The sequence below is a fragment of the Haplochromis burtoni genome, unplaced genomic scaffold (assembly GCF_018398535.1).
Source record: "Haplochromis burtoni strain Fernald_Lab_line unplaced genomic scaffold, NCSU_Asbu1 Contig_718, whole genome shotgun sequence".
In the NCBI taxonomy this organism is placed as follows: Eukaryota; Metazoa; Chordata; class Actinopteri; order Cichliformes; family Cichlidae; genus Haplochromis; species Haplochromis burtoni.
In genome coordinates this window covers 159,480-170,155 of record NW_024583079.1, presented here as the reverse complement: position 1 = coordinate 170,155, position 10,676 = coordinate 159,480, and the positions used below count along the sequence as shown (strand labels likewise).

Sequence of the window (10,676 nt, the reverse complement as noted above, 5' to 3'; positions counted from 1 at the left end):
TGTTTTTTACAGTCACGTTTATGGCTATCATTAACCTCAAACTCAAAGTTTTCCACAATGTTATCAGTTGTTGGCAAGATGGTTATCAGAGCAGACACTCGATCTGCTGTGGAAGACATTTGATACACATGTCGCAAGCACATTGAATTAAAACAGACTGATCAATAATAACATTCAAAAGTCTCATAGGTCATATTTTAAAGCAGTTTCTTTCGCAGACTGCCTCAATTTTTTTTTTATAAGAAACGTTTTCAGAATTTTTTCCCCCAGATTTTTAAAATGTGGTTCTTTTTGCTGGGTAAGCAGTCTTTATTCTCAAGTTCCATATGGACTTCTTCTTAGGCACCCCTCTGCTGTAGCATTTGTGTTGTACCTCATCAGTCTCTAGTTGTGATAGCAGTTGCATCTTCCAGATGTTGAAACACTGAGCTACTAGTTGTTTCACTAATGTTGGGTGTCAAAGACTCCATAGGTCTGACATCCTCTTTTACTGGGATTACTTCCTTCCAAACCTTTTTTGGGTCATCTAAGAAAAGTGCACTAATTTATATATAAAGAAGTCTTTTAATTGAATCTTTCCATGAAATACACTTAGAGTGACAATAATGTTTCAAAAAACTTTAACCTCAAATGTGTTATTTTTTTTAAGTGAAGCATCTCTCCGGTGCACACTGGTAACACTATGAAATCCAGATTTTCTTCTGTTTTCTTGTCTTTTTTAATTATTTTTTGTTTTTTTAAACCTGATTTTCTTCTCTCAGTGCATCATATTTAAGGTGTAGCACCTGTGCTCTAATAAAGGCTACACTTCTGAGATGAGGCCCTAGAGTTTCTATATAATCAAAACCAGAAACTGACATTTTAAAGGACAAGGATATGAAAGATACATTTCTTGCTTTCTTGCGTCTAGTTCTGCTTTTGTCCCTAAAATAAACAATTGTAGTTTCTTTTGAGTCACGTATCAAATGACCTGATCTTTGCATCATTAAACCTAAATCTGAAAGTGAAACAATAGCTTATATTTGAACAGTGATGTTTATAGTGACCATAAAGACCAACGTTCTTTTACACACGTATCAGAGTTCATGTTGACCCTATGCATAAATGTTTTCAGCAAAAATGTTCAGTAAAATAAATCTTTACATCAAAAAAGTTGCAGTCTTAACCTGAACCCCATTAATTTTCAATAAATATATCTTGCACATCTTTGGCTTGTGGAAAATGCCAAATAACTTTAAATGTATTATATTAAAGACAGAAGTAGTATTTTTGTCCTTATGCAGATCATGTGATTTCTGTGAACTCAGCTTGATCTTCCTCTGTGGTACCTCCCAAGTAAAGCTAAAGGGGCGGGTCTTTCTCACAGAGTATATAATGTCTGAAACAATAGCACTCCCTCAGAAGTTCACATATATATCAGCTGTAAGTACAGCAATATTGTTTTGATATTCTCCTGCATGCATTATTGTTTGTCTTGGATAAATAATTAGATTTATGTAGGTGGCTGTTATTTACCTGTATTTTTTTTCTTTTTTGTTATTATTTAGACAAAGATTTTGGATATACTTTAAATGTTTTTTGTTTTGTTTTGTTTCTTAAATTAGCCAATAGTGAATGCTGTGTGTAACTTAAAGGTTAAATCTCTAGTAATCTCTTAGAAACGATGGACCCTACATTTTGACTCTTGCTGAGGTTTTTGTGTGTCAGTTCAGGGGCTTCTGTCCTTTACCCACTGAGCTGCTGAAACTGATAACACAGACCTTCATGAAATGGCTTCCATGAAGGTCTGTGTTAAACAGAAAAAAAAGACATGTGTAAAGAATGGAGCTTATCTTTGGTCTATCTTACATTTTATCTCTTACATGTGTAAAGGTTCAAGTGTAATTTACAAGCCAAATGTGTTTTTGTTCTGTAATAATAGAATTCGGCAATGTGAAATATTCAAAAGTTACTCCACCTTATTTATTCAAGATTAATTATTAAGTTCGTAAATCCAGAATGAGGCCAAATAACTATAAGATTAAAAAAAATACAAATATGAAAGTGTGATTAATAATAATTATGGCTCTATTCACTTCAGATGGCCCTGGTATGCTGTTTCACAGAACCAGTCTATAAATAACTGTACTTGTGTTTTTCCTGCTGTAATATACCAAGAGCCTATTCTGAGTGGCTGGGATGAATACATGCCACGCTTAACATTTTGAACAGCAGGAGAATAAAAACTGAACTATTATCAAACTAAACCAGAGTGTCTGTGTTGTCTAGTCTGGACTAAGAGATGGACACTGAAGCCGGCAGAACGATGGAAATTGCGGCGCTTGGCCGCCCATTCAGCCTTGGGATGCTGTATGACTGCCGCCAGGATGTAGTCATACCTGGTAAGGATTCACAAGTATTAACTAAATGTAACTTAACCATAATCCACATTTACATCACCTCTGTAAATAAGCAATTTACCTCTTTGGATTAACCAAATATTTATTCTGGTTCTAATATTTGAAAGATAAATATATTTGTTTTAACAAGTATAATAGTGAATTGATGTTACAAAAAATGCAATATATTGTTGCTTTTTTTATTCTTTACCTTGGAAGTCCCATTAAGATCAAATCTCTTTTTCAAAGGAGACCAGGCCATGAAACACATGTATGACACAGACCTTAAACATCAGGATTCTCCTAGGAAGTGATGCTATACTTTACAAAACCTGCTGTGGAAAGTTTTTAGTTTGACCATTGTATTTCACTGACGAAATAACTTCATACTGGCTCGTTTAGCCTCAAATCAGCCAATTATTAGACCATTTCCTGCTCGAACATTTCCAATTTGCATAAATATTTAATGGTACAAAGTTTGAATATATGTGAGTCCTGTGAAATTTTAGCTTCATCTATCAACTACTTTTCAAGATATTTTTTTAATGGTCCATCGACCTACTTTCAAAACATTTTGGTTCATTTTGGGGAAGAAGGGAACGGGAGATTGACAGACTGATCAAGAAGCAAAGACAAAAAGGAAAAAAAAAGAAACACGGCAGGGTTCGGTGATTGAATCAGCTGTCCCCACCAATGCCAAAACCAAATCTACGCCCTTGCTCTGATGGGTAAAATTAAGTGCCAAACCATGCTACCTTCGTGAATGTTACCTACAAGCATACTTTAACAGGTAAAATGAAGTGGCAACCCGTCCTGGCTTTATGAATATGGGCTACAAGCATACTCTGATGGGCAAAGTTACATGGCAAACCGTCATACCTACTTACATTTGTGCTGGAATTACTCGGACAGCAGAAATGTGCATTAACTACTTATGGTAGGACGTTTTGCCAAAGTAGAATGGTTTGTCAGAACACCGTGTCGGACTCGTAGACGAAAATTTGCTTTACTTTGTTTTCTGGGTCAACTTAGCTAGTGAGAGACAGAGAGAGGCATTGAAACTGCTCCAACGGAACTTATTGTTTCGGAGGAAAGCACGATCACAGTGTACAGTCGACCTAGAGTCATTAATGTGGTGAGTTGTCTCATTTACATTTTGAGAGAACCCGATTGAGTCAAATAAAAGATTAAACGCAGTGTTGAGGCTATTGCTAACTATAATTCCCATAATTATTTTATCTGAAATGAGCACTAAAACAGATTTTTTTGCTAAAAAGTCTAAAAACACTGAGGAAGGTAGACAACAAATAAAACCAGCGTTTGAGTTTTCCAGTTCAGGTGCACAAGGGTAAGAGTTAGGCTTTCAAATCAACCAAAACTCTGTCAGGGTCTCTAGTTCATTAATAAGCTGTAATGAAAAATCACTGGCACTTGTCCTCCTTAGCCTGCCCTTTGAGTGTTCTTAGATTTAGTATTACTCAGGGGTGATAATTCATTCAAACTAGCATATTCATCTTGTAACCAGGTTTCTGTATTCCAGGGCAAATCAATATGTTGATCAATGGTTAAACCGTTTACTACTTAGATGACAGACCTACTGTTTAGTAATCTACATAATCTACATTTAAATAGTTTACTCTTTGGTGCAGTTAAAGATGCTATATTGTTCTTCTTTGTGAATTTTTATGTTTAAAATGTTTTTGCGGATTTGTTTTGTGGTGGTCTGGGAGATTACAGTCTCTATGGGAATAGGGTGTTTTAGGGGGGTTGGGGGAGAAGTTGGAGTGAGGCATGTAAGATTGCAACTCTGCTTCCTGGTCCTAACTCTGAATAGTCATGATGTTTGGGGGATTTAATACATCTGTTCAAATTTCTAGAAATGAGAGCTGCTCCATCGCAAGTTGGATGGATGTGGTCTCTTCTAGCAAGACCAGATTTTCCTCAGTAATTTTTTTAATTATCTATAAAGCCTATATAAAATTTTGGATACCACTCAATTGGTAATTTAAAGAGAATATGCAGCTTAACATGTCACAACTCTGACCGATTGAGGACAGGACCAGGTAAAACTACAGTCAGACATTTTTTGGTAAAGTTACAGACTGACTCAATATTAATTTTGGTGACCTTCAATTAAGGCAAAGTGGTTTCATTACTGCCAATGTGAATTATGATTTTACCAAATCTACTATTATCCTTAGCCAGTAGTTTCAGGTTCTTTCAATGTTGCCTGCTCTTGCCCCTCCATGTGGTTCACAAAGTAGATTCCAGTCTCAAAGTAGTCCTAGAGCAGTGGTGGGCAACTCCAACCCTCGAGGGCCGGTGTCCTGCAGATTTTAGATGTGTGATTGATCCTACACAGATGATTTAAATGGCTAAATTACCTCCTCAAAATGTCTTGAAATTCTCCAGAGGCCTGGTAATGAACTAATCACTTGATTCAGGTGTGTTGACCCAGGGTGAGATCTAAAACCTGCAGGACACTGGCCCTCAAGGCCTGGAGTTGGCCACCCCTGTCCTATAGTATCTCCACAACCTCTTGTGTGTCCTAATGACTGTAGATACAGGTTGTTGCTTAACAAGACAAACACACTTTCATATCAGCAGATCGAGCTAGTGATCAGCTCTGCAAATCGGGTGGGGTGAGGGCAGTGGCACTGTATAAATTTGCTTATGACTTGCGTAGTGCTCTGGTGGTACAACTTACAAACTGTTGAAAAGTTGGTAATCAGGGGGTGGAGGTCCTCCATGGGGAAGGGGGTCTGACAAAGAAAATGAACCAAATCAAAAAAGCAGATCCATCAGTAAGTACATTTCATTAAAGGTAGAATTTCACAGGAATATTATGGAACTTGAAAAAACTTGAAACTTTTATTGTCATTGTACTATTGCTTGCACAGTGAAATTAGGTAGCAAGCCCACAAAGGTGCAAAAGCAAAGAAAACAATATACAAGAAAAGAAAAAAAAACAGTATAATAACACTATATGCACAATTTTTGGGTTACAGGAAGTATTTTGGGGGTGTGTACAAGGACATTGTAATGAAATATAATAAATAAAAAATAAGGGTGGAAGGGCTTTGGTCGTTAAGGATAGGGATGGAAATTGCACATCTGACAAAATATTGCACGGAGGGGAAAAAAATGGCAGTAACATAATAAATGGCAAATAGCAGGGTCAGAATGATTGTATGGGTGAGGTCTGCTCCCAGTCTTAACTTGCATTTATGGTTCTGACATCCCATGGATAGAAGCTGTTCTTTAGTCTATTGGTTTCACACCTGATGGAACTGAACCTTTTTCCAGAGGGCAGGATGTTGAATAGATGGTGGCTTGGATGGAGATGGTCTTTTATATTTGCCCTGACTCTAGAGAGGCATCTAGAGCTGGCAATGGAGTCCAGGGAGGAGAGTGGACAGCCAATCACCTTCTCTGCAGTTCTGATGACTCTCTGGAGTCTGTTCTTATCAGCTGTTGTGCAACCAGCGTAACACACGGGGATGGTGTGCACCAGCACACTCTCAATTGTTGCTTGATAGAAGGACACTAGTAGGTCAGTCTGCAGCCTGTTCTATCTTAGAACCCTAAAGAAATGGAGGCTCTGTTGGGATTTCGTCACCAAGGCTGATGTGTTTGTACTTCAGGATAGGTCCTCAGAAATGTGGGTACAGAGGAACTTAAAGGAGGACACCCGCTCCACAAAGTTGCCTTATATAGAGGGGGAAGAGGGATCAGTTTTTGTCTTGTGCAAGTCTAAGACCACTTCCTTGGTTTTCCTGGTGTTGAGGGTCAGGTTATTGTGGTCACACCATTCTGTCAGACATTGGATATCATCTATGTAAGCGGTGTCGTCATCGTTGGTGATGAGTGCTGTCTGCAAATCTGATGATGTGTGGGGGTGCAGTCGCTGGTGTAGATGCAGCATAAGAGAGAACTCAGCACACATGCCTGCGGTGAGCCAGTGCTCAGTGACAGGGAGGATGATCTCCGGTTGCCAACCTTGACAGATTATGATCGGTCTGTAAGAAAGTTTTTGATCCATCCACATGTAGCGGGGGAAGAAGTCCAGGTTTACCAGCTTGGCTATAAGGATGTCTGGGATGATGGTTTTAAAAGCCAAGCTGAAATCAATGAAGAGCATCCTTACTGAAGTCCCAGGATTCTCCAGGTGATGCAGAGCAGAGTGGAGGGCAGTGGAAATTGCATCCTGCCTTATAGGCAAACTGATGGGGGTCAAAGCTGGGTGGGTGGCAGTCCTTTATGTGCTATAGGAAGCTGCTTCTCAAAGCACTTAGCAACCACTGGAGTCAGTGCAATGGGTCTGTAATCATTGAGGCCACTGATGGTGGTGGACTTGGGGACTGGGACTATTGCTGCTGATTTCAGTGAGGGACAGTGGCATGTAACAGGGAGAGGTTGAATAGCCTGGTGAACACAGGAGCCAGCTGGTCAGGAGCAGGCTTTGAGCACGCTCCCAGGTATTCCATGTAGGGCCTGTGGCTTCTCTCTCATATTAACTGCTCTAAACACATTGCAAACCCGGTGTTCTTGGTGTGTGGGCTGTGCTCAGAGGAGGCTATGGGCAGGGTGGTGTGCATCGTAGGGGTGTCTACAGTTCTCCCAAAGCAGGCGAAGAAGTGGTTAAGTTCCTTTGCCAATGAGATGTCCATGTTATCTGTATTTGTCCTGTTACCTGCGGAGTTGGTGATGTGTTTCTGGCCCTCCTATACCTTTTTAGGGTTGTTATCTGAGATTTGTGTGCACAGTTGCAGACTTGCCTGAACCTTACTTGTCATTCAGGGTTTACAATTGGGGTAGGCCCAGACCCACTTTTCTGTGGTGACAGTGTCCATGCAATGCATGATGTAAACCAGCACTGCAGCAGTGTGAGTCTCTAGTTTGACATGTTCGAAGACTCTCCACTCTGTGAGGGCGAAACCGTTCTGCAGCTGTGCCAGAGCTTCCTCAGAAAAGGTGTTGAAAGTTCTGATGTTAGGCTTTGTCCTTTTTCTGAGTGGTGTGTTTGCCGGGACAACAAGCAGAGAGAGGTGGTCAGATATACTGTGGTGGGGGAGGGGAACAGATCTGTAAACATGGTCCAAGGTGTTATTTCCTCTCATGGGTCACATGTTGAACAAATTTAGGTAGCACAGTCACAGTTCTTAAGCATGCTTTGTTGAAATCCCCTACGATTATGTGTACTCCTTCTGGATATGTCCGTTGCTGTTCAGAGATCAAGTCATGCAGGTAGGCAAAGGCTGAGCTAACATTTGCATCTGGTGGTATAAAGACTGGTGTTATTAGCACTGTGGGCAGTTCTCTGGGGAAATAGAAAGGTCTGCACACGACAGACATTGCCTCTATGTCCAGGGAGCAGACTATGATGATGATCTTAGTGTTTGTGCACCAGTTGTTATGTGTGTAAATGCTTTTGCACAAACTCTGCTTTTCCCCGCTGTAGCCATTCAGTCGCTGAGGTGCATTGTGCAGCCTGCTAGTTTCATGTCTCTGTGACGACCAAGACACAACAGTTGTGGACGAGTGGCTGTGCAGCGAGAGGAAGGTTCAGTTCGTCTATTTTGTTGACGACCGACCATGGTTGGTCAAGAAGATGCTGAGAAGCAGTGGTGTAAAGGGCTGCTTCTTTAGCCTGGCTAGCTAATGTAAAAGTAAAGAAAGTATACTTAGCTACAGAAGGACATTTAAGTTGCCAGAATTCCTGGTGTTAGTAAAGACAAAAGCAGTTATTCAGTACAAATGTACTGACTTTTTTTTTTTTAATTAGGTCAAAGAGAGGGTGCAAAATTTTTAAAATGTAAAAGTAAAACATCATAGTTTAAATGTAATGTACAGACTTACCTTTTTTTGTGACAATGAATGTAAATTATGGGCTGGATTCAAATTGTCAGTGGGCTCTGAGTTAGAAACATACACTTATGGGATGTTGTGGAAGCCTTTAACTAATTTAACTGATAATGCTTTCACTATAAAACAAAGAGGACTTTTTAGACAGGCAGTTGTTAATTGTATTTTTGTTTATTTTTATCTATTTATACCCAAAATAAATGGTAACATATTTTACAGGAATGACACTGTGGGACTGTAATGACCTGGAAAAAGATAGACGAGAACAAGAACAACCTAACACTGAATCTAAAATAGTGGCATCTGAATCAATTGAGGACAAATCTTCAGCATTAAATGTTGAGGCATCCCTGAAGGCAAGTTTCTTGGGAGGACTGGTTGAGGTTGGAGGATCAGCCAAATATCTTAATGATCACAAAACATCCAAATACCAGGCCAGAGTGACACTGAACTACAAAACTACAACAAAGTTCCAGGAACTGTCAATGAATCACCTTGGAAGAGGCAACGTAAAACATCCCTATGTTTTTGAGCAAGGAATAGCAACACATGTAGTCACAGGTATCCTTTATGGGGCTCAAGCTTTCTTTGTGTTTGACCGTGAGGTTTCTAAAGAGGAAACTCATCAAGACATCCAGGGCAGCTTGAAGGTGATGATCAAGAACATCCCCTTGCTTTCCATAGAGGGTGAAGGGTCCCTGAAAATGGAAGATAAGGACAAAAAAAGTGTTGAGAAATTCTCCTGCAGATTCTATGGAGACTTTTGCCTTAAGAAACCTCCAACAACATTTCAGGAAGCTGTAGAAATCTACAAAAGCCTTCCAACACTACTAGGAACCAATGACGAAAAGGCTGTACCAATGAAGGTCTGGCTGTTACCTTTGACCAGTTTAGATTCTTCTGCTGCTAAACTCGTCCGTCAGATAAGTATAAGATTAGTTCAGGAATCACAGAGCGTCCTGGAGGACTTCAGTGAACTGGAAAGAGGTGTAACGATGCACTGAGAACTTCCACTGTCCAACAGTTCCCACAGATTAGCAAAAAACTGAAAAGTTTTAAAGAAATGTGTTCAGAGTTCAAGCTGGGATTTCAGCGAATGTTAGCAAAGAGACTACCATCAATCAGAGGAGGAGGAGAAGAGGAGGCTGAACTCGCTGAGATCCTGAAGAAGAGACATTCTTCACCTTTCAACAGCAAAAACCTGACTGAGTGGATGGACTGTAAAGAGAGAGAAATCAGTATCTTAAAGTCTTTCACCAACATGATGAAAAACACCAAGACTGTCCCATCTCAGAATAATCTACATGAGGAACTTCTCAGTGCAGAGCATGGCCTGTGTTTTGTTTTCACCTCACTGGGGAAGGATGAACCGTACCTCTCAGCTTTATCAGACTACCTGAAAGAAACAACCAAAACAGACGTTCACGTTTATCATACTTACAATGTAGAGAAGGAACAATGGTACCTTTCAAAAGAAGTAGCAGATGAAATGAGGAAGAAAGCAAAACTCTTCAGTGATTTTGCAGAGGCCAACAAGGAAAACAAGAAGATTAAGTTCCTGACAGTGGGGTTAACTAATGAGAACTCAGGAAGGTTCCAGCATCTACCTTTATGAAGGTGGATTTGCTGTCAGTGAGAACTTTGAGCCTCCTTCAAAGCCTGAAACTGTGACTGTAGCTGACATAAACCACAACAGTGTGACACTGAAGATTTCTCCACCCAGATTTGGAGCAGAGAACATCACCTCCTACTCTGTTGAGTACTGTGTCAGTGGAGAGGATGGATGGCAGCAGAAGACAGAAGCAAAGGCTGAAGAAGTCACAGTGAGAGATCTGAAGCCAAACACAGAGTATGTGTTCAGATGCAGAGCAGTGACCTCAGCAGGTGTCGGACCAGCAATGTAATCAGTGATGCCATTAAAACTTTACCCTGCAGCCCTCCTGGAAAACCTAAGCTCAGCCATATTCAAGTGAGATATCAGTGAGCTGGGAGAAGCCTGCTGAGCTTGGAGAGGATGTCCAGATATTGAGTTACATAGTGGAATATGCAAAAACAGATAGCAGCTCAACAATAAATGACCTCGAGTGGACTCAAACAATTTCAGGAGGTGAGAAGGCCATCATTTCAGGGCTTCAGTCAGAGACACAATATGCAGTCAGGGTCAGATGTGACTGTGGTGTAGATGGAAGAAGCAAGGAAAGCATCATTGTTAATGTCTGCACAACAAAGTGTGAATTTGCACGTCTGGCTGAGTACCTAAAACATATCAGCAAGAAAACAAACTCAAAGCTGCCCTCGGTTTACAAACTGCCCCTGGAAGAAGAAGATATGGACATAGATGGATTTCGGAGGTATATCTTTGGCAAAGAAAGCATGAGGCAGAATCGTACAATAATGCTTCTTGGAGCAACAGGATCAGGAAAGTCGATCTCT

General features: G+C 40.3%; 1 protein-coding gene and 2 long non-coding RNA genes across 3 annotated transcripts in view; 2 read left to right on the top strand and 1 right to left on the bottom strand.

Moving 5' to 3' along the window:
* LOC102302033 overlaps positions 1-10,676 on the bottom strand; it is a 39,805-nt gene that overhangs the window by 18,492 nt on the left and 10,637 nt on the right. The window lies entirely within an intron of this gene.
* Positions 913-10,676, top strand: part of LOC102303545 — a gene marked incomplete in the record, with an annotated part of 54,073 nt that continues 44,309 nt past the window's right edge. The window contains 3 exon segments of the mRNA XM_042215426.1: positions 913-1,422; positions 2,269-2,381; positions 8,463-9,227. Of these exon segments, the coding sequence (XP_042071360.1) occupies positions 2,282-2,381; positions 8,463-9,227 (865 nt within the window).
* LOC121812653 lies at positions 4,833-8,365 on the top strand. The gene is made up of 2 exons (XR_006053225.1): positions 4,833-6,806; positions 6,838-8,365. It is a non-coding gene; the product is annotated as an uncharacterized LOC121812653 (long non-coding RNA).